The sequence below is a fragment of the Perna viridis genome, chromosome 7, assembly GCF_037379345.1.
Source record: "Perna viridis isolate PV_CMFRI_1.1 ecotype Kerala chromosome 7, ASM3737934v1, whole genome shotgun sequence".
NCBI classification, from domain to species: domain Eukaryota; kingdom Metazoa; phylum Mollusca; class Bivalvia; order Mytilida; family Mytilidae; genus Perna; species Perna viridis.
The window spans coordinates 23,364,014-23,387,854 of record NC_142451.1 but is presented as its reverse complement, the minus strand read 5'-3'; the positions used below and the strand labels follow the sequence as shown (position 1 = coordinate 23,387,854).

At 32.9% G+C, this 23,841-nt stretch overlaps 1 protein-coding gene across 3 annotated transcripts in view; it reads left to right on the top strand.

Moving 5' to 3' along the window:
• Window positions 1–1,299: 1,299 nt before the first annotated feature.
• Window positions 1,300–23,841, top strand: part of LOC148611873 (A disintegrin and metalloproteinase with thrombospondin motifs 16-like) — a 49,690-nt gene continuing 27,148 nt past the window's right edge. The window contains exons 1-14 of one of the 3 annotated variants that reach the window (XM_088592838.1): window positions 1,300–1,861; window positions 5,524–5,587; window positions 8,864–9,004; window positions 9,870–10,009; window positions 11,400–11,538; window positions 12,106–12,263; window positions 13,646–13,729; window positions 15,600–15,724; window positions 16,986–17,129; window positions 19,067–19,192; window positions 19,397–19,544; window positions 20,574–20,666; window positions 21,560–21,711; window positions 22,065–22,128. In XM_088592838.1, coding sequence (XP_088448964.1) covers window positions 1,808–1,861; window positions 5,524–5,587; window positions 8,864–9,004; window positions 9,870–10,009; window positions 11,400–11,538; window positions 12,106–12,263; window positions 13,646–13,729; window positions 15,600–15,724; window positions 16,986–17,129; window positions 19,067–19,192; window positions 19,397–19,544; window positions 20,574–20,666; window positions 21,560–21,711; window positions 22,065–22,128 — 1,632 coding nt within the window. In that variant the 5' untranslated portion in view covers window positions 1,300–1,807. The remainder of the gene's footprint in view (window positions 1,862–5,523; window positions 5,588–8,863; window positions 9,005–9,869; window positions 10,010–11,399; window positions 11,539–12,105; window positions 12,264–13,645; window positions 13,730–15,599; window positions 15,725–16,985; window positions 17,130–19,066; window positions 19,193–19,396; window positions 19,545–20,573; window positions 20,667–21,559; window positions 21,712–22,064; window positions 22,129–23,841) is intronic. The other 2 variants (XM_088592837.1, XM_088592836.1) reach the window with 2 other exon arrangements.

The window sequence follows — 23,841 nt, the reverse complement described above, 5'->3', positions numbered from 1 at the left end:
CGGCGGTCAATTTGAAATTGTGGCCATGTTTGAAATTCGAAAACCTTTGCTATTTGGTGAGGCATAATCTTTCGATCAGTTCAGATAATAGTATATGAATAAATGCATCTCATGTTTACCATTTTGTATAGGACTCCGACCTCTTTTGAAATTTGGTATTTCTTACATATTTTTGTTAGGAGTGTATTTTTATGTCTACAATTGCCAGGGGTATAGGGAAGGGTTTGACCCATCAAAGTAGTTCAAACCCACGCATCTTTCGAGACTGTACCAAGTCAGGAAACTCTAGATCTAGCATTTTCAGTATTTAACTGTTCGATAGACTTTATACATATTGTTTGATAGACTTTTATACATATAATGTGATGCCCATTTCGCTGGACAGGTATATTTTTTCAGGATCAAGTCAAATCTAGACTCTGGTGTGGGAAATTTCTCACTGTCCATTGAAAGCCCATGGATTGCCTCTTTTCCCCGTCTCCACTTTCTCTTTTTTTATAAGACGCTTAGGCGTCAAGTTAGCCATGACATCAATGACTATTTACTGCTGTACTTATAAACCTTACACAAAGCGGAATAGCAAAAGACTTTTTTGGTAAGATAGTCTTTCCCACGCAATTCTTTACAACATGGGGCTGTAAAGTATCTTTCTCTGTGAAAATTGTTTCCCAACCGATTATTCACAACTCGGACGTTTTTAATTATTTTTCCTTAATATCTTGTTGCCGTGATGCTTAGGTTACCTTTTAAACCAATTTCCCATTCGATTATACTCACAATTCAAGAGGTCACCACTATAAAACATTATTTGTTCAAGTACACCTTTTTACCTATTAGCAACAGTTAGCTTAAATTTGATAGTGTCATAAAGCATCCTTTCTCAAAAACTAATTTGAATGTTGTGGTATTTAAGTTCTTTTAATGTCTGATAAAAATCTTTTGACAGAGAAAGGTCTGTGCTATAACACCTAACTACCTGTAAGACCGTAAGTCAACGATAAAACATTAACGGAACCGTTGAGTTTCCGGTGACAAAAAGTTCAAGACAGTCTAGTTGAGTGGGTGTTTTTAGTTTGTAAATTCTTCTTTGTCGTATATGTCCATTTTACATATTTGTAAGTTTGTTTTGAAGCGACGTAGTACTTGAGAAAGATGCTTAACGTACGTTTTGACACAACATGTATTAGCAACCCACTTCAATAACCCGAAATGACGTGGGATACTTGACAGTGGGGTGAGAACATCAGAACAGATAAATTACTAACAAAACATAAAAACAGTGTTGATCACACCTGATTTAGCATAGTTTTCTCAGCTCTTGGTTGGTACGCGTGATGTGATTATCTCTTTCGTTTTGTTTACATCTGGATAAAATCGCCAAATTTATTGCATTTAATTAATATTTGTAAAAGGCTTCGTATGATATATAAGTCAACCTTCAGTCTGTGATGTCGCAGTTATTGGCTTAGTGGGCCTCATTTCATGGACCAGAGTTGATCCCGTTAAAGAGCTCCACTTATACTCAAAGGAATAACAAACGGATTGTGCTAGCTTTATTTTAGAAAATATAAAGTTTAAGGAGTCGAAGGGCAAGTGAAAAAAAAACGTCGCAAAAAGACAAAAAGTGTATTTTGTTTTTTTTTTTTTATATCCTACTTCATACACCCTCTTCAAAGATAAGATATGCTTATAAGGAACCGTACATGACTTGAAGAATTTACTAGTAGAGCCAGTTACAGCCGTGCAGACAGACCAGATAAACCATAATAGAGGAAAAATATAATTTGTTTCGTCAAATCTTTAGAAAATGCAATATTTTCTACCATTTCTGTTTGTTCTGTCTCAGGCTTCTAGTCATCAGGTAAGTCGAGGTAAAACTTTGATAGAAATAGCATTGAATACCGTTTTATTGATCATAATTTTCTATGATGGTTTATTATAATTTCTGCATAATCATTTGCTCTTTTTTTCGAAATTTTGCATTGATAATTAATTAATTTGGTATGCGTTTTACACGACCTTTAGTTTCACCATTACGACAAAATTTAGTCCTTGATACCATTATAAATATACATTTAAGATTATTAATTAAGCCGCCTAAAACGAAAAGTGAAAACAAAAATTCCCAATTAAGATATCAGTACTTCCTTTTTCGGTATTCTCTGTCATCATGTTCCAGATGTAAGTAATGACAATTTAGGAAGAAATTAGTAGTTTTTTTTTCCTGGGTGTGTGTGTGTGTGTGTTTTTTTTTCTTGTTTTGTTTTTGTTTTCTTGGGCTAATATTTTATGGTTTATCAATGCATAAGTTTACTAAGTTTATTTCAACCGTTAAAAAAATCTTGACAAGAAATTAATCTTCATCTTTATTATGTAGTTAAAGGGTAATTTTGGGAGTAAAACTAAACAAATTTATAGATACGTATTAAGTGGGAGTTGCGTTTGTATATTACTCTATACATGCGTACATGTATGGTACTATCTAAGCGTCACAATCCAATCAAGAGTAATCCGTGCTTCTTGTTATATTTTAAATTCGCATGCATATCTAGGTAATCATATTTGGAATATAGTATAATGAAGGGTAATAACAGAATTTACCGACATGATCAACCCTAGGCAATATTCAAAAGGAATGTCCGTATAACAAACGAAATATTAATGTAAAAACCGGAAATTTGGGAACCACTGCGATGCTCCAGGTATTTCCGATAGAAATGGTGGGTTACACCAGCTTTTTTATTGCGCTAAACCAACCGCTTCCATTACAGTTGTTTATTTTTGGTATATTTCAATGCTAATGGGCAGGAGAAAATTGCCACCAGTCGAAATCGGTAAAATTACTATTCAAAACATTACGATCCACATCCAACTACTTTAAAATAATTTGAATAAATATGTCAAGCGGATTTCAAGTGTTTTCAGGAATTATATTTTGGCAAGTTCATCTCAATAACATAATATATCTGTCCTGAGTTACGGATCAAAGACAAAAGTTGCCTGTTGAATATCACCATAGTAATAAAGTTTGATATGTATCATTTTCCATCGTTTACGTATCTGTCTATGCAAATAAAAGAAGCATTTGTCTGGCAAATGAAAAAAATAAAAAAAATATGTTTGCTTTTTTAATATTTTACATAAATATTGAATACCAAATGAAATATTAGCTAATAAAAAATCTATGAAATAGTCCGCGAACAGCAGTTCAGCCTGCTTTATATCATACGTTGCATGTATCTTTAGCTGCTTATAAAGCCGATCGGTAACTTTCTTTCATATACATGTAATAATCTTTTTTTTTCTCCTTTTCTCTGCTTTCTACTCCATTTTTTCGTAATCCTAAAACTATTTGAACATTTGTATCACATAGTTACATCTATATGTAGTTACCGTTTCATCCAAGTTGTGGTCAAATGAAGGGTGTGCAAAGAATACACTGAAGGACGTACTGCTAATAAAGTAAAATTCTAATTGAAAATATGTAATTTATAACACGTCTTAAGTAACATGCATACATTAAAACAACTGAAGTGACGAGTTTTTCAGTTACTTATTAAGATTAAGTGCGCATTTTAATTTGTACCTATTATGTCTGTTTGTACAAGTAATCCGCGCTATGTCAGTTCAAATCCCGAAAAGTTATTTTAAGACTTTTTAATGTCTCTGGTAAAAAAGATAAATAAAGTAAATTGTAAGTACACTGTATCCTAGATGATTATAGTTTAAGTCAACATTAATCTGGGGTCGTGCAGAGGGTCAATATAGTTACTTATCAAGCTTGATAACATTCGGTCGCGAAAAACAAATAATAGATTAGAACAAAGCCAAAAAGTTGAAGTTCTTATATTCTTGGATTAGTAAGAACCCTGTAAGGATGAGTCGAATGCGACACCAAATTGTCTGCATAGAATCTACATAATTCCCAGACAGCATGCCTCCGCTGGGCCAACGTTCGCTGATGGTTGGTTCGTTGGTTTTTAGTCGGCGTTGGCAAGACGACGTTGGCCCAACGTTGCCCCAATGTAGTAGTCGGTGGTTATGGAAATATTTCATCTTGATTTAGTTTTACCAAAATGGTTTCTATTAGAGAAGCCAATGGTTAAACACGACATTTTCAAATTTTAAATATTTTCATATCATAAAAAAGGTTCTACGTTGGTCCAACATTGGCCCAACGTTGGCCCTACTATATTCAGAACAACCATTACATTTTATGTTTCTCTTTAATAACTTGTTTTAGAAGCTATCAGAACTTGAGAGTATTGTTAAATTTCATTTTTTAAATCAAAAACATGATTACATAATTTGCATCATTCTCTACATTAAAATTTTGTCCAAGAGCCAACAGTAAGCCAACACTGAACAAACATTGAAGCAACGTTGAAACTACTTTGGTAACAAAAATGTTAAAACAGAGTTAATATTATTCTTGATGCAGAAATATATGTCGATGTAAAAAAGTAAAACAAGGATGCAAATTCTGACGTATGAATGAAATAGTGTGCTGCATCTAAACTGCGATATTAAGTAAGGCCCACGTTGGCCAAACGTTGAAACACCAAAATATATATGTTGGCTCTTTTCACAAATTATGTTAACTGCACGTTTAATATTTATGCAACAAGTATTCGTATTTAATATTCAGAACTTAATAACACAAAAAAAAATATTATGAATAACTAAATCAAACTTATGATAATAATAATGTACATCATTATATCCCCGTTATGCAGTTTTGTAACTGAGAGCATAATACACTTTTTAATATTTTCAATGTAAATTCATACTAAACACAAAACAGTGACAGGCATTATCATTTGTCGATTAAATGCAAAAAAATGCATTTTTTTCAATATTTAGTATACCAATGCTAGTATCCGCTAATTTTATAATAGATTTTCTTGCTTTAATCTTGTAAACTATATACAATCAGCTTATCATTGGTATACATGTATTTTAACTGTTAAGAATTTATATGATAAACTGAGAGGAAGTTTGAGCCCTTACTCTGTAGGAGTGTACAGCATCAGTACCCTGTGACATAAGCAGGAAACATATTATAAAATTCTGTTCTGATATCTTAAGGAATAAAATCGTCTGACCACATGGTTGGGTTAACGTCGGGTTTATGTTGGGCCAACATTGGGCATTCGTTGGGTCAACGTTGACATAACGTTGGACCAACGTTGGCCCAACATTGGGTACCCTACGTTGGCCCAAAGTAAATGACTCATTTGAACCAACGTTGGACCAACGTAGGAATGCTGCTTGGGTTATGCAACTTGCAGTGACCGTGATTCAGGGGATGGTTCCAGGGGTTGGCCCCCGTAATTGTCAGAAAATTTTGTTATTATTGTGCAAAACTGGACAAAAATGAACAAATCATAATAGCCTTGGCCCCCTCCATTTTTTTCAAGTTTCGTGACTCGGGAACCATCTGTTTTTATAAATTTCTGGATTTGGCCGTTGTCCCATCAATAGTAATTGGTATAGTAATTGACTTTTTTAATATAATTTCAGTTTCATTCAAAGCTAGACGTGAGCGATTTAGTTCATTATTTCGGGACACAAAAAGCACATCAAGGTAAGCATATTAGAAAAAAGTACTATCTTTAAAAAAAGATAGCCGACGCAGTAAAAAATTCTTCCTTTTATTTCTAAGTTTCTACATTTCTTTCAAGAAAATAACACATGGCACGCAATTACAAAAAGTCGTAATAATGTTCTTATGGGACTTAAGAAATCCCAAACCAAGAGAAAAATATAAATTTCAGAACAGCACGACAGAAAAAACTTGTTTGCTTTTCAATTTCCGTAACTACAATGTAGATATTATATTCCTGTTCCAAATGTTAGTTTATATATGATAAATACATGTACATGTATTGGTGAAATTGTATTTCAAAGTGTCACAGCAAAAAGAAAGATTAGGATTGATCTACATGTGTTTAAAGAGTTTATGGTCCAAACTGTTTGGTACATTTTTTTGTAATTCTTATCTTAAATTGCTTGCTTCTTGGTCAATTTCAATGAGTAAAGTCTTGAATTGTTGGGGTTCTTTGAAGTCATATTTCATCTGACCCTGCAACCCTCCTCTTTTTTTAGCTCTCCTGGCCAACTGACTGGGTTTCTTTTTACAGTTTTCAGCCAATATCTGGAAACTATGATAGAAACGTTCAATTGCTGAAATGGTTCTGATGATAAGTCCTACTAAAGTCTTGTGTCAAAATTGTTGGACACTTTCTTGTTAAATTTATTGCCTTTGAAAGGCAAAATTCAACCAGATGAGGCGCTTCTTGTTTATTTGGATAATGACTCACGACATATCAATACCCAATTAAAAATAGGAGGGCTGCAGGGTAAAAGGAAATTCGGAAAAGGGTCTTTTGATAAGTTGAAACTTGCTGTGTAGTGTGAATTACGATCTATGGCCTCATTTATTGGTTGAAATTTAACTTTAATAGACTACATGAATTAATATGGTTTTCCAATATGCTTAATCCACATGTAATCGTGTACTGAAATTTGTTCTTGCAAGGTTAAACTTTGTTTGAGTTAAACAAAAATTAAAATCTAGGGCTTCATTGATATGCTAACAGTACATACATGTATGTATCACACCATGATCTTGGACTAAAATTACTGGTACAAGAATTCCAATTTCTAATTTTTTTGGACAACTTTTATTCTGTGTCTAATATCTATGGTGTGTTGAACACTTAATCTAGGGAGATAGATATTTTCCTGACTTCGTCAGTCAAAATTCAGATCTGCATCAAGCTTGAATGTATTACCTATAGATACATATTGTATTAGGTATTTCAGGGTACTGTAGGGGATTAAATTTACCTTAAGAGTGGAAGTTCTTGGACTTTTCCAAGTTTTCATTGGTCCATGTCACCTGGGTAATGAAATTACAAAATAAAATGTACTGGTACATGTACAAAGGTATAAGTCAGAAATGGAGGTTCTGGACCTTGGACTACCCTAATTTGAACACTTGCAAATTGTTTATTTTATAGTATAGTGTTTTTTAAGAAATACTTTTTAACTTTGTAACCTTTCCCATATAAAAGGATGTATGGTACAAAGAGGTATGTTTGTTATACAAAACAAAGTGATGATCTTAATTTAAGTTTTGTGATTATAGATCATGTGACCTGATGTTACTTTTTCATAGATTTTAACTATTTAAGGATGGGAAGATCATATTTAGGTACATACAACTTGGTCTGATTTATACCACTAAAATTACCACAAATTATACCTGGTACAAGTCAAAATCATAAACTTAGCAAAATTTGTCTTAACAGTGTCTTTATATGTAAGTTCTTACTTCCACAAACACCCATGAGAATTTTCCCATATGTTATCTCGTAATTTATTAGCAGATTTGGATAAAAATTGAATTTGTACATAGATAAGTTTTGCTAAATTACCTTATAAATGCTTTCATGTCTGCAGTTCTTATTGGAATTTGATGCAATTTATTGAAAATTATAATGAATTTTTTATTAAAGAAATTTACATTTAAGTTGAATTTTATTGATGAGGCTCAGGACATTTGAACACTGTTTGTTTGTTTAACAGATGGATAAAGTAGTTATACATTGTATCACAGAAGTGAAATCGTGCTTACAATTAGTTCAATGGATTCAAAATTATATGCAAATGTATTTGAATTGAAATAAAAATGTGTAAAGGAAAATGAAATCTTGTGTTATACATATCCTTTATCTGCATTTACTGTCAATATCCTTATTTAGTATGCTTATAGCCATTTATACAACCATGCAAGATTGATAATCTTATTTAAATTATGTGTGAATAACTGTAGTTGTATAGAAGGAACATATTTGGTGTATGCCGGCACACCAATTTTGAATAGTTGTCAATAAAACAAATTTAATTGGAAGCTGAATGTAATTTTATATTCTTGTACATAGTGCAGCTGTATTCAACAAGTTTGGAAATTTATCTGTGTTTGCATTTAATCTCTTAACAATAATGCTAACCAAGCAGATGTTAATCACATGAAATTCAGACTGGAAGCAATAAGGCTTGTAATTCTCATTATGTGACATTAGTAAGTTTATGAGAAATATATCCGCGGCCAAAGCAATCCAACGAATTTAATATTGTCCTTATTCTTAAAATCAGACATAGTAAGTTACGCCATAACCAATCAGTCAATTCAACGTCCAATTCAGAAGCATAAGGATTGGTTTGTTTAGACTCTAATCTTTTTAAAGATAATGCTTTTTTTTTTTAAATAATAATACGAATATGGCACTTTTTTTTCGCAGGGAAAAATGTTTTGTAACATTGTTAAGCTACTTCATTATGGGGTCCCACATCGAGGAAAGCGACTTCAGATCTGTCACACTTCTACTTCCTGTTAATGGCAACTCTGCCATTTCTGTCTTTGACCCATTTTTTCCCCACAAGTTATACCAATTGTTCGTAATCTTAATCAAAACCCTAATAAACAGAAAATAATTGGATTGGATTGTTTATTTCCTATCTAGGCAAGACAGGTTTTTTTCCACATACTAACTTTGTACTATGACATCAACATCGATCAGTCTGCAGTTCAAATTATTCCAATAAGGCTTTGATGAAGGAACAAATCTTGATTTTGACTTTAATAGATTAGAAATTAATTTATAAGAATTGTTTTTAATTTGACCAAGTTACGCGTACATAACCAACTCTGGGGCAGTTTATGCTTGTTTGTAAACTGTTTCATGGTTCATGAAGCGTGAACTGCTCCAAAGTTGGTTATTTCACTTAACCAGGTCAAAAATTAAAAACAGTCCCAGAATAAACTTATATGTCAATCTTGTTTTTTTATTTACAGTTCCTAGATACCAGTTGATATCATCATCACATATCACAAAGATCTCCAACAATACAGATATATCAGCAGAATATTTGTTCACTGTGTTAGGAGTTGAATATCATCTGTACTTGGAACCTAACTCTCAGCTTGTGTCACCAGGTAGTATGATATTATCTTTGTTTAATTTTGTAATACCACTCATCATGTACATGTTTGAAGTGTTCTAGGATTCCTATTTCCCACTACGCAGGGCTAGTGAAATTTGGGTCAGGGAAAGTTAGGTACTTCATTACACTTTCCCATGGTAAGTTGAAAACTTCATATGCTGTAAGGATTTGCTTTGTTAGGAAAGCAGTCATTGACTGTGGAAAAGTTGATTTTATATGGATTTTTTCCAAGGAAATCTCAATTCCTGAAAAATCCCAGAACACTGTTGTATGACAAGAAGAAAAAAATTTAGATATTATATAGGTAGAATTTAAGCTACTTAGAGTGCATGTACATTTTACCTGTATAGTTATGGTATTGAGGAAGACAAACTTCTATATTTTCTATAAACCCAACACATGAACTGAAAATGAGGGGTATCTATCAATGCATGTGTACATTGTATATTGCAGTCTGTCCATCACACCATGTAAGGACTCTCATACTTACATTTCCCAATGGGTTTGAGTAAAATTTATATTAAATATTACAAAAAGTGCATCTTACACTTATGACTGAAAATGGTTTGGGAATTCTGTATATTGATGTGAATTGTGATGCATGTACTGTAGCCAATTATAGAAACTTCCGTCGCCGTGTATAATTTCATAGTTTACGAAGGTTAATCCCCAGTAAGAAGTGGTGAGTGATATATAGACAAAAAAGGTAGTTTTTTTTCTTGTTTGCTTATGCATTATATTACTGTACCTGTACGTATTATCAGAATGAATAATGCAAAAAAAAAAGGTTATGACCTTCTCAATATAACAAGGATCATGTGCATAAAGAATACATGTAGCATTTTGTCATGTTTCAGCATGTATTGTTCAGAAAGTTGGTGTCAACAATACAAATTTATTAGAACCATGTTATCAAGAAAAAGAGTTTTGTCATCACCATGGTTACATTAAAGGTAGCAACCAATCATCTGCTGCCATCAGTACCTGCATTGGTTTTGTAAGTTTACTTACATGTAGTTAGAAAATTTTAGGAAATAATTTATTGGGCATTGTGCTACTTGACTGTTTTCTTTCAAAATGGAGTTAATTTTGCAATAATGAATCCAGAAATAATATTTTTCCTTAAGTAATTTGGATAGGAGGAAGTATTTGCTTGGAAAACAGTTTTAAAATCTTAATTTCATCACAGAACAAATAACATCTTCTGGAATTATTCTAATCAGTCTGTTTATTAACTAGTTATGGTATTCATGGTGTGATTTTTTTTATAACTAGAGGTATTACGCTATTCATTAATAAGTCTCTTTTTTGGTGTCAGAACTGAAAAAGACTGATAAAGTTTCATAAAAGAAAATAAGGGAATCCGGATTCAACGTTAATTGAAAAGAACTTAATGTAGGTTGACTACTAGACAGGGAAAATAGATACACGCAAGAACATGAAATAACCAAAAACAAAACATGTACATTGAAACAAAAATAAATGAGTAACTTTGACTCCACTAAAAATTGGGTGCATGGATCAGGTGCGCTGGTAGGGTAATTTGCATCTTCTGTTTTCCTGGAAACCCCTGCCAAATTGCTCATAAATTGTCATGTCCAGGGTAAATGAAAGGGGAAAGGAAAGCTATGACACTGCATTTGGATACACCATGAGTCCATGATGACAACCATAAAACTTCTGTGGTAATGACTTGAAACTTGTAGCTATATAACCCTGTTCAAGAGAGCTAATAGGGTATGTAAGTCTCATCATGTGACTCGATGGTTTTATGAGAATGGGTCCTTGTCTACCATTCATATGCATGGAGATTCGTCATTAATAAACCATTGGGTTCAATATGTAAAAGAAATATATCTTTTTGTGTAAAACTTCTGAATAAAAAATGACAAATTTCTAGTTCTACAGGTTAAAAATGTTAAGAAAAGCATAAAATAGAAGATTTTGCATTGTGATGCAGCATTTTGATTTCCCAGAATTAAATAATGAAGTGCAGATCGGTCTTTTGATTTCAATGCGTTTTACATTGGAATTACGGAAGGGAAACTGAAACAAGATAGATACTTACAAAGCCTATTGTAAGAAGTATAATGCTGTACAAAAAGTCTCGAGTAATTTTGGCAAACTCTGGCGTTATGTATGAGTTGTAATTTGAAAACTTCATAAGCAGGTGCTGAAGAGATGTTGCCACAGATGAAAGGAATGTTGAAAGGCACAGAGTTTAAGAAGGGTCAAAGCTTTAAAATAGGGAGTATATCTCTTCTGCTAGGAAGAAACAATATATTTCCCAAATTGTATTTATATTTAATTTTCTGTCTGGTTGATGGCATTTTGAACTATTCCTGTATCAATGATTGTTTAGATATCCTGATTTGTTCTATTTTTAGCATGGTATTATTAGTGCTGATGACCATGACCTAGTTATACAGCCAGTAAAACAGCATCATGTCTCTCTCACTGGCATCTCTAGTGATCCTCATTTAGTGTATAGAAGATCAGCTACAAGATCGAAATGTTCGCTTTCAGGTAATTTAAGTCTATAATTTCTCAAGAAACAAGGATTTGCTACTTGTGATACCGGTAATCAGAAATCATCTCTTTGTTATCACAGGCTTCAACAAAGAGGTGAAGAGGTCTAATAAATTTTATACTGCTAAATATTTTTTTGCTTATAAAGTAAAATTTTTAGTTTCTTGTTACTAACATAACGTACAATGTATTAAAGTTTTGGAAACAAAATTCTGTACCAATTTTTTTTGTAAGTTTTTTTTTCCAGATTTTCAGAACTTGACTATAAAAGAGGAATATATATATTTACAAATTTTCATGTCTACTGGAGTTAAAAATCCATTATTGTCTATAAGAATTTTAAGCATGTAGTTGTTGTTGAAATCCGTTTTTATGTGATTGAAGACCACATGTAAATATCAGGTACACAATCTTCTAATTGTTTAATTCCTTACACAAAAAAAAGCTTATTGTTAAAATCAAGAATCAGATGCAGATTTACAGTTGGATTCTATTGAAAGAACGCAAGAACCTAGTTCATAATAGATCTAAATCATTGGTGCTATACATTGTGTTAATTTTTAGACCCCATCACAGATCTGGAAGATAATGTTGTACAGTCCCATAGTAGGAGGAAGAGATATGCAGGACAGTATTTAGAAGTCAAAGCAGTTGTTGCCCCTGAAGCAGTTAGTTACCATGGTGATGATACTAAAAGATTTGTCACCACAGTTCTAAATATAGTAAGATTTGTTTGTCCCCGAAAAACTGAGCTTAATTGTGACTGTGTAAAAGGCACAGCTACAGCTTTAACTCATTGTAGTAAAAGTTATGTGTTTCAATCTCTGTCAAGCCCATGAATGTATAGGTTGGTAGACAGATAGCTGGAAAATTGCTTAAATTTTAGCAACAAATATGCGAAACTCCAATTTCAAAGGAACAAAATCGAGAGGGCAGTTAAGGAAGTAGACCTAGGGTAGGGGACATAACTCTTGAAATCAGTGATATGTTTGTATCATATTAAATTTCACCAAAGCCTATAAGCTTTCATATGAAACAGAATGAAATCAGTCCAAGTTACTTTCATGCTTACATGAGATTGATGTAAAATGCTGAAATACAAACATTCGAATGATTTGTATGATTGTGTCTCTTACCCTAGATCTACCTCCTTAAAAACAACTGAAATTAAATCCATAAAGAAAAATACCAGTAATGATATCAGTACAGGAACTATTACAGCAAGCCCAATAGGACAAGTTATAAACTTGTATCATTATGTTTTATGGTGATTTGTGGTTGTATATCAATATGGTTGCAGTAGTCTGCTATAGTAAAATTTAAGGAGTAAGAAATTTTGAGACAAAAAAATATGGTCAATGTTTCCTGTTATGTTGTGTTGCCATGCACTTATAAGTATAATAAGTAGTATAATTTAACATACTGTAAACAAACATTATTTTTTATTTTATGAAAATTTGTATTGTCATAGTATTAGATTAATGTAAAAGTGTCAGTCACCATAAGAATCAAGTGGTGGGTGACACATGTTATGAAATAACCCACAAATTTAATGACTGGTACATTTCTTTGTACCACGAGAATCAAGGAATAAAGACAGGATTTTCCATATCATTTTATTAAAATGGATTATAAGTTCATTGAAATGCATTGTGAATGAACATTTCAAGCACATACACAAAAATTTTAATTTTCTAACATTTTCGTGTTATTTTATTAAAAGAGTAATCTAGGGAACCAAAGTTCTAGCAGAAATGAAAAGAATGTATGATCCAGGGACAAAGACCAGACAGACACAACACAGAACATGACATAACGAAAATAATACATACTAAAATTAATGAGCAACTCAGATTCCACTAAAAACTGCAAGTATGGACCAGATGCACCAGTAGGGTAAGCATCCTCTGTTTTTCTAGAAACATATCTGTTGGTGTGAAATCATTATGGTCAGACTTCTCAGAGTAAATGTCAGATTGGTTAATACTTGACATGTGTTAGATTTTTCCCATTTGGCCTGACTCTTAAAAATACTTGTACTTTATCTCCTTATTGTGTTGTCCACCACTCAACACTATATTGCTGTTATTTATCAACTGTATAGGCAGCACAAAGATTTCTGGATTCCAGTTTAGGATATAAGCTTTACCTGACATTGGTGGAAATCATGATACTTAAAGATGACCAGGTAAATTTCTGAACAGTAAGTTGTCTCCAGCCACAACGTGGAAGGGAACATAGAAATGTATGTGTGTGTGCCCCACTGTCACACTTGAGTTAGTTAGTGCTTTTTCTAGCACTTGTCATTTTTGTCATTGGTGAAGACTTTTGAGAATGACGAAAATAATCTAGTTTCATTTTGTCACCTGAAATCTTTGAAAGTACAAAAAGACTTGAAGAGCTGTAAGCCCAACATTGGTTCAAGTGGTAAAAAATTTTATTACCCCAAGCTAATTACAACTCCTAACAGGTGTCGACAATCACCAAGTACGCAATTACACTAATCAGGCACATGGAGTAAATGTCAATTATTTGATAATTACCCAAGCGTGACTTTAACGCACATGGTTAAAGCTATATAAAATTCAAATGCTGCTAAAAATTTCTACTGGGAATTCTTTTACTTCTGGTTAAATTTGTATCAAAATGACATAAAAAGTAATTTGTCATTATTTTTGTACATCAAACTTGAGTGTAAACCAAATGTGGGTAATTTGGTCACTAATGGTGTTATGTTGAATGTTGGCAATATTTACGATCTCGAAAATATCATTTATGCTGATCTTGAAAATATAATTTATGCTATCAATAAACTCAGACACCTCAGGGTTTTGAAATTGTGCTAAAAAAAACTCAGGAGGTGCCATAGGGGAAATATTTATATGAAAATATTTATTTCTGTTCAGTGCATGTATAAGGTTTTTATTTTTTTTCCTACAAAGGGTGGCCATGCAGAAAACAGCAATATTTCAGTATTAAAGACATTTAAAATTATGCCAGGGATGTTTAGATTATACATATTATTTAGAGTGTAAAAGGATTTCTGTTTTTTTTATGATTATTTAAGCCGGGGCAGCTTTAGTTTTAATTCAACCACAGGTATGCTATTTTGATTGTCTGGAAAACATGCTTGCATGATATTGAAGAAAAAAAATGTGCTTTATTCATATGCAATGTGCATTTTTTAAGTTTTATTTCATGTCTTTACACAGTGCTGTAAATAACAGATGACACTGAAATATCCTGTGTTAGATGCAAATACTACTTTAAGAAATATATCATTAAAAATGGTCCTCATTTTTTAAAACGAAAGTGACTAAAGCTTTCAAAATCCTGGAAAAAATCCTGTTTAGTGGACGTTACTCTTTGGAAACCACTCATGGGGTTTTATTCAAATTTTGTAGAATTGTTAGCCACCACATATTTTGATCATATTGCACTTTCATTATGATTCTACTTTCTTACAGCAGTAATGGGACTCTTGCTCTAAATTGTTTTGTGGTGTTGGGGGACATATGGCTATATGGCTATATGTAACAATCTTGTTAAGAATTGAAATAAAAGTCTAAAATGTAATTTTTAATAAGTTGATAGTGTGGTATTGGCCAATTTTCAGTTGAAAGATTCCTTATTTGATGTACATATAAAGTCTTAAAAAAATAAGAGTAGTTCCCTTGGGAGAAAGTTTTTTTTGAAATTTCAATTGATTATATATATATGCACTTATAATGGGATGAATAATACTACCTTACCTAAAGAAGTAATATACCAACATCATCATGTAACATTAACTTAGAAACATTTTAAAAAAAAGTGTAAATAATCAGCATACAAGCATCCTCGTCACTACCACATCTTCTATAATAGAAACGGAGTTTCGGTGAAGAAATATCTTAATTTTTCTATAAAATAAAAAGCTGCATTACTATATATACTTGAGTATAAGTCAGACCCCCCTTTTTCAGTCCAAAATGTCTGGAACCTAGCCTTGACTTGCTTATAAGTCATACTGATTTTGGACGGCTGCATTGCTAACATTCATAATTTCTTTGTTTCAGAATGACCTTTCAATAGTCACTGATACACCTACTTTGCTGAGTGACTTTTGTAAGTGGCAAGTGAAACATAATCCAGCTGATGACTCCAATCCAAGACATGCTGACCATGTTTTACTAATTACCAGGTAGTCAGAAATAGTGAAATAAAAAGATTTTATGTTTTCATTACTGTAAAAGGACTTTTTTTTGCAAGCAATAAAATATTTCCATTAATTTCTCATGCAAGGAAAAATTTGCAAAAATGAATGGCCGTAATTAAGTCCCTTCATTATGGAATTAAATGTTTTGAAGAGAGGTAATTGCTTAACTAAATAGTAGCAAAATAAAGTTCATATCCTGAAACACGAAAAGATTAATTGATGGAAATAAGTTGTTTTACAGTACTTGAAACAGCCTTCTTAAAGCAGTTTAAAGAAGAATTAATGTTTTTCTGCTTGTTTCCTGAATAATATTTTAGTCAGCGACTTAAACATTTAGCAATATTGATTGGCCTAATCTTTTTCAAACAGTCAGTTCCCTTCCTGATTCCACCATAGCGGCTATTGGTATATAGGGGAAGTATTCTTTTCTCATATGATAAACTGATATGTTAGCTTAAAAAAAACAACATTATATTCATTCCAAAGTGAAGAAAAAAATTATAGAAGAACTGTGCTAAATAGAAAAAGCGATTATGAAGTAGGTACATGTAGGAGAAGGGGAAGTAATATACAAAATTTGCTTTGATTGTAAGAACTAGTTATCAAGATATTGTAAATATAGTAATTTTCATGGTGTACTATTTTCTGCTATTTTCAGGGAGGACAGAAAAATGCAAAAAGTAATAACCCATTTAAGTCCCATTGTATCAGTCTAAATGTATTTTGAACCTGGGTAATCCAAACACCTGTGTAATTAGAACTATAATCTTCAAGGTGGTGGGTTTTGACAGGTTTCACTTTGTACAATTAAGTGTCAGTCATTGTAAGAATCAGGCAGTGTATGAAACATGATATGAAAAAAAAAAAATCGTCATATAAAAAGTTTAACTTGACCACCATTTAAAAAGTTGAATTTGACCATTTGTACTATCAGAAATAAGGAAAAGAGACAAGATTTTCCATGTCATTTTGTTAAATTGTGTTAAAATTTCATTGAAATTCACTGAAAATTAACATTTCAAGAACAGAGAATTCTGTCAAAAAAACTATTTTTGTAACATTCTGTTGAAAAATTTCTAAACAAATTCAGTGATGCAGAGATCAAACAGTGGCCTTTTCATTTAGATAACTCATCCTTTTATGAAATTATATTGTCAGATCAGTGGGTTTTTGACATACATTTTTCTGATTTTTCCCATTATGCCTGATTCTTACAAATGCTTACACAGTCATTTTCTTCATTTAGACTTGACCTGGCAGACCGAGGGGATGATAGTAATGTAGGGTTATCCTATAATGGACAGCTTTGTTCTCAACAGTACAAATGTTCTGTCAATGAAGACACTGGTGTACAGACTGGGTTGACTATTGCTCATGAAATAGGGCACAGGTGAGTCCGTCAATGTGATGTCCAGAATAGGCTGAATGTAGCCAATGAAATATACCGTTTTTCACAGCTCATGAAGTGTGTCACAAGATAGCGAGTCAGTCATTCAGAGTTAATTAACTTTGATCATGAAATAGCTCACTGTTCAGTGAAACACATTTTACTGGATTTGAAACTCAGGCCATAGTAAGTTGTGCAGGTGTTATGCCCGCGGTTATCTAAGCATGAAATATGTTACAGATCAATGATTTGAACTATCATTACTAATGAAGTATTGTATAGTGGGTGATTTTCACAGAAACCAAATTTTGTGGATGCCAAGTTTCACGATTTGCTCTTTGAACAGAGTTGTCAAATTTCCCTGTCTATTTTTCTTGTCTTCAGATTTAATGGAATGGAAGTCATATACATAAAATATCTGGATTTAAATTTGGCAAGTTTTTATTTTCGTGATTCCCTTAACCTTGCAAGTATAGCAAAAATTTGAACCTCAGGAAATTTCCCACTGTACCCTAAGGGTAAGCAGTAGTTATATAGACTGGTCAGTATATATTTGATTGATTGATCCATTAGCAGTTACTTCATGCATTTCAAGAACAAAAAGTGTTTGATTAATTGGTAAGCATTATTTTGACTCATAAGTATTAGTGTTCGTAAGAATCAGGCAAAATGTGAATAATCTTAAACATGCATGTCAAAACCCCACTGATCTGACAATGTAATATCACTCAGGGATACTTTCAGTGCATTTCAATGAAATTGTAACTCAATGGTCCAGCATGATATGGAAAATCTTGTCTGTTTTCCTTGATTCTGATCAAAATGATGGTTTTTCCATGCAATGTTTCACCTACTGCCTGATTCTTACAGGGGCTGACACTTAACTAGAAATGCCCCGTGCAGGTCTGGGTGGCAAAAGAATGAGCCTGCAGCAGCGCTAAGCTTGTCATAAAAGGCGACTAAATAGTGTTCAGAACCCTAGTCGGGGGCTAAGGCGCTCTGCCCACAGAGCAACTGGGTTGTGTGCCCCAGGTGGTGGAATGGGGTACCCCTGGCGTGTTACATGCTGGGGTTGTCAGGCTATAATACGGAAAACCTGACCGCAAACCATAGTGGTGCACCGTGTTGGGAAAGATGCCACATTCCTCCCACGTTAAAGAACCTTACTGTGGTATTCTCCCAGAGTAGGAACCATAGGGCTCCGCCACAGGAGGCTAAATTGCCCGACCCTACCCACTTCTCCCTATTTCCAGTGGCAATGAAAATTTGTCAACCCCATTACCCTCATGTCCCATCCCATTTTTCATTTCCTCATCATTTCATGTTCATTTTATCATCCTTATCATGTTCATTGCCTGAATATAGCTGAAATATTGCTGCTCGGGCATTAAAACCCAACAAACAAACAAACAAACTAACAAACTTAACTATAAGTGACTTTATATCTCTTGTATACTGTGTGCTTGGCAGTGAAGTTGTGACCTCCAACTTTAGTCATTGGTACAATCCGCCAGTAATTGAAGCCACACTTGAGGTGAACATGCTGCAGAGGACTCCATAGGATAAAGTTTTTGTAACTTTAGTAAGCAAACAAGTTCTTAAATTTATAGTGTTCATTATTCCTGTTATACATTTTCTTTCTTTAGTTCAGTCAAGAATGTTCATTTACATGAACTTGAGGAGGTAGACCAGGGTAAGGGACATAACTCTTGAAATCAGTGATATGTTTGTAACATATTCAATTTCACTAAAGCATATCAATCTTTCAAATGAAGCAGAATGAAACCAGTCAAAGTTACTTTGATGCTTACATGAATTTGATGTAAAATGCTGACTACAAATACTCCAATGATTTGTAAAAGTTATTTCCTTTACCCTAGGTCTACCTCATTAACATATGTTGTTGTTTAAACTATTGAATACTTATATTATATTTTCAGTTTGGGTATGAAACATGATGGGGATGGTGATGACTGTGATTCCAATTCTTTCATCATGGCTGCTAACAATGCAGGCACATTAAAGTGGTCTAGATGTAGTGCTAAATACTTGGAGGATTTTCTCAGGTATAGTATTCTTTGGTCGCCATATCTGTTGATTAAAATCTTAATGTCAAAGAGTAATATTAAATGAATGAATACTGACATTTGGTTAATTTTACCATGTTAAAATTAACCAATAATGATGCATTCTTTTAAAAATTTTTTGTCTACAGATTATTACCTAATGATGTACCAGGGTATTAATACATTTTTGTATTCTTGTCACAGTTCATCTAAAAGTGTCTGTTTAAATGATACCCCTGCTGGTAGATCGACTAACCTATACAATGTCCAACAGAAACCTGGGATGTATTACTCTTATAACACACAGTGTCGGCTAGGTAAAGGTAAAGATTCTACACAGTGTTCTGGAGAGGTTTGTATCAAAATTTCAGCATACAAACTGAGGTTGTAGATTTTTAGTTCAACTGAATAAAAAATAATTGGAAACCTAGGTTTAAGAAACATCTGTTGAAGTCCATTCAGTTTTCATGCATTTTGAACCTGTGTCGCCTAAATATCTGTCTAAACTGAACTATTCCTCCAGCGGGCAGGCAGTTAAATTATTTTTATAACACTTTTCTCAACAACTGCTAATCACAGCCTCTTGATATTTAGTATCCAGCATCAGGTACGGGTCCTGTGTCATTGGGTCCAATTTCAGGCCTGTCGGACATCTAATTCCTGTTTACTGAAAGTCTGCCATTGCTATCTGACCCCTTTTGAAGAAATTTTGATTCAAAGGTGATCGTTAATATAGGGCGATCAAATGTAGGTGATTGCATAGTAATGCACAGAATAAGCTGTATTGGATTGCCTACTTTTTAATTGATATTTCTGTTAATATCTGGTAACTATGAATAAGGCCTTGTTAATAAAACTATACCTACAGAAGTTCGTTATTTAAGTCTATTCATTATTCATTGATGAATTGAAATGAATAGTCTGTATTGTCTTCAAAATAAGTACATATTATTGACCCACAGTTTCAATTAATTGTATATAAATTAATTTTTAAATATGTCATATGCAATAAGGCCATTCAAAGTTAATATTCTTGGTTCTCCGGTGATTTTCATATAAATCAATTACAGAGCGGAATTTTTTGCATTGTTTATAGTGAGAAGAAAAGAGGGAAGTGTATTTTTGTTTTTATTGTACTGATATAGGCAATGAGGCAGACTTTTAAAGACAAGGTTGGACCTAAGAACCAAACAATATTTTTAGTTGGCCTAATCAAGTGGCTTTATTATTTGGCCATATCAATGCACAATTTTCACTTTTCTGTTTCTTTTGGCATAGACCAATGGAATGTATTGACATTTCTAAGATATCTTTTCTGTTGTTTGTCTCCATTGGTTGTATTGTATTGAGTGGTATAGGATATTTTTTATATTACCAACAGGTGGATTGTAGTGTAATTAAATGTAGAAGTGGACAAAACTGTTACATACTGGGTCAACCACTGATTGATGGGACAGAATGTGGCAATAGAAAGGTAGGAGTCCCTTTTACTTTTAGACATTTCAAGGATTGGTCCAAGATTTTAAGTTAAGGATGGTGGGAGAAAGGCTAGGATTTATACTAAAGATTATTGTTTGTAAAATTAAAAAAATTATATGCATATAAAAAACCCTGCCTCTTCCGATTCGAGTATATGTATGTACAATGTACCACTTGCTTGAATCCATACCAGCATGCTGCTGAATATATTTAATGAATAAATTAGTGAATATTTAAAGATTATATTCAAAATTTTGCTATTAGATACAAAATAAGTTGTTTTGTGGTGTAAAATTCTGTTACTGCAATACCTGTTGTCTTTCATAAGATGTTAGGCTTCAGCTATGAGGGAGAGGATTTATTTGTGTTGAACCTCATAATAATACATGTACAAGTAGTTATATTCACACCTTCAAAACTGGCTGTCCTCAGGAAAATTACATGAATAAAGATATTCATAAAAAAGTGAAATATTGTAATTTTAATAAGTGTATTACATGCATAAAAATTTTCAAACACTGTCGTCTAAACACATCATTTTCCTGTTATAATAAGATGCAAGATTAGGCATTACTTTCGTGACTCCATATTCTGTTGCCAAGGCTCTGCCTAACAGCTATGGATAATGTCTCAACCAGCAAAAATATGTGAAACTAATACTTAGTTCCGGTGTTAGAAGGTTAAACAATTACTTCTGAATTTCATCATCCGCCATAACAATTTTAAGCCATGCATGTTCCAGACCCTTTACCTATATGTAGGACATTTCTGATGTTCTGTCACATTATTTTTAGATAAAAAATAGAATGATAGTATTTTTTTTCTTGTACATTACTCTAATGCATCAATTACAATTTTAATACAAAATAATTCATATTTAATTATAAGTGGTGCATAGAAGGTAAATGTGTAGCCATGGGAGCAGGGGCACCAGGCCCAATAAATGGAGGCTGGTCTTCATGGAGTAGCAGTTGGTCTGAATGCTCTAGATCCTGTGGAGGAGGGGTTAAAACAAGAACCAGAACATGCTCCAATCCTGAGTAAGTTGAAACATAAAAATGAATCTTAAAATTTTCAGTTCATTTGTGTTTATATGTATTTCTGGTATACTTACACAATACATAAGACTTATAAAGAGGTCTGTAAAAGGAATTACTCTGTCTATTGAGTTTAATAAAGATTGATTTGTATGTACATGTATATTTAAGAACAATTTATTGGTATGTTAAGTTTTTATGAAACCTTAACTTAGATGTCCTTTATTTTCTGTATATTGCAAAACTTGACATCTGTTTCACTGGTTTTCATGAAACTTTACCTAACACACTTTTGCTTTTAACTTATCTTATGAGAGGAAATATAAAACTGTATAACTGCTGTTTTGTAACTATAGGCCAAGGTATGCAGGAAGGGATTGTTCAGGAGATACAGTGATGGCTAAACTATGTAATGTTCAGGTAATAGTATATAGTTTGATATCTTCCAAGAGGGACATGGTGTTTTTTATGTCTCCCTCGCACTTTGGTAGAGGGACATGGTGTTTTTGATGTCTCCCTCCAATTTTGATAGAGGGACATGATGTTTTTGATGTCTCCCTCCCACTTTAGTAGAGGTACATGTTTTTGATGTCCCCTCCCACTTTGGTAGGACAAGGTGTTTTTGTACTGTTCTTCACACAAGTAGTTATTGCAACTCCATTAAAACTGCTTTACAGAATTTCATGAAACTTGGTAGCCAGTAAGGAAGCTCTATGAAAAGTTCATTCTAAATTTTTCAGATTATACACATCATATTTTTATTTACATATGATATGTGCATTCTGTTATTTCATGTGCAAGCTCTTTCATTATTAAGTGCAAATTATCTTACAGTATTTATTTTTTGAAGAAGTTTGGTCACCTAAATAATTTGTGTCAAAGCAGAATTTTTTTTGTCTTATTACAATACAATAGAAATAAATTATGTTAGGTAAGGTGTAGTACTCATTAGCACAGGGGTTAGTCTTTTTATTTGTAATTCATACCTCACATATGCTCTGTATGTAATAGTTGAGTATGAAGACCCAGCCCATGTGTATATGAGTACAACACCATACCTCTATGAAGTATGAAGGAGGTAGAGTTAAGGTAAGGGACATAACTCTTGAAATCAGTGATATGTTTGTTTCTTATTCAATTTCAACAAGCACATCAAGCTTTCATTTGAAACAGAATGAAATCAGTCCAAGTTACTTTGATGATTACATGAGATTGATGTAAAACGTTCCAATAATTTTTGACAGTTGTGTCCCTAACCCTAGGTATTACCTCCTTAAATAAAACACTATAGACCATACAAAGATATTGTTTATTGTATCCTGCATTAGATAGGATCATAAAAATATTTACATTATTTTATTATATAGATGGCAGTAAATTTTTAAATGTTTCCTGTGTAACAAATTTTTGGCTGTTCCCTCCACGGGACTCACACTCGTACTGCTGTGACATCTGTGGCAATACCGCCTGCACAATGTCCAGTGCCCTAGACCACTTGGCCAGTTAGCTTATATGAAAATAAAGCTTTAGCTTATTTATATATGTAAGACTCAGAACTGAGATGGGACGCTGAGGTTTGATGGTCAAGCGGAAGTGTAATGGTAGCATGCCATAGTGCGTTTATGATCACGTTGAACTGTGATGGTTAGACATGATTGTTGACTGCCAATAGCAACACAGAAATGTGTTAGCCCCTACAAGGAGGTGCTTTTTTTGTGTACTTTGCTGAAATATTTGTCTCTCATGTAGATTTTTTTCCATTGATACCGTAAATACATGTATACGATTATCTTGAAATTCGACAGATTTGATACTAATACATGCAATCAGGAAAAAAAACTTTGCTTTCATTTCGTTCATACTTTCAACTATATAAAAACAAAATTAATAATTTTACTTCATTTTTTTCCTACACTCAGTGGAAAATTTAATAAAACCGGCAGTTTTTTTTAGAAGGACAGTACTCTTTAACATGAAAATATTTCTTGACTAACTTAGCTGTAGAATGGTTGTGGATAACTCTTAGCGTATAAACTACATGTAGAATTTGCAAATACAAATGTCATGTACTATAAAAGGTGCTTTGTTTCTCTGCATGTTTGTCATCCTATACACTGCTGTTAAAATTATTGA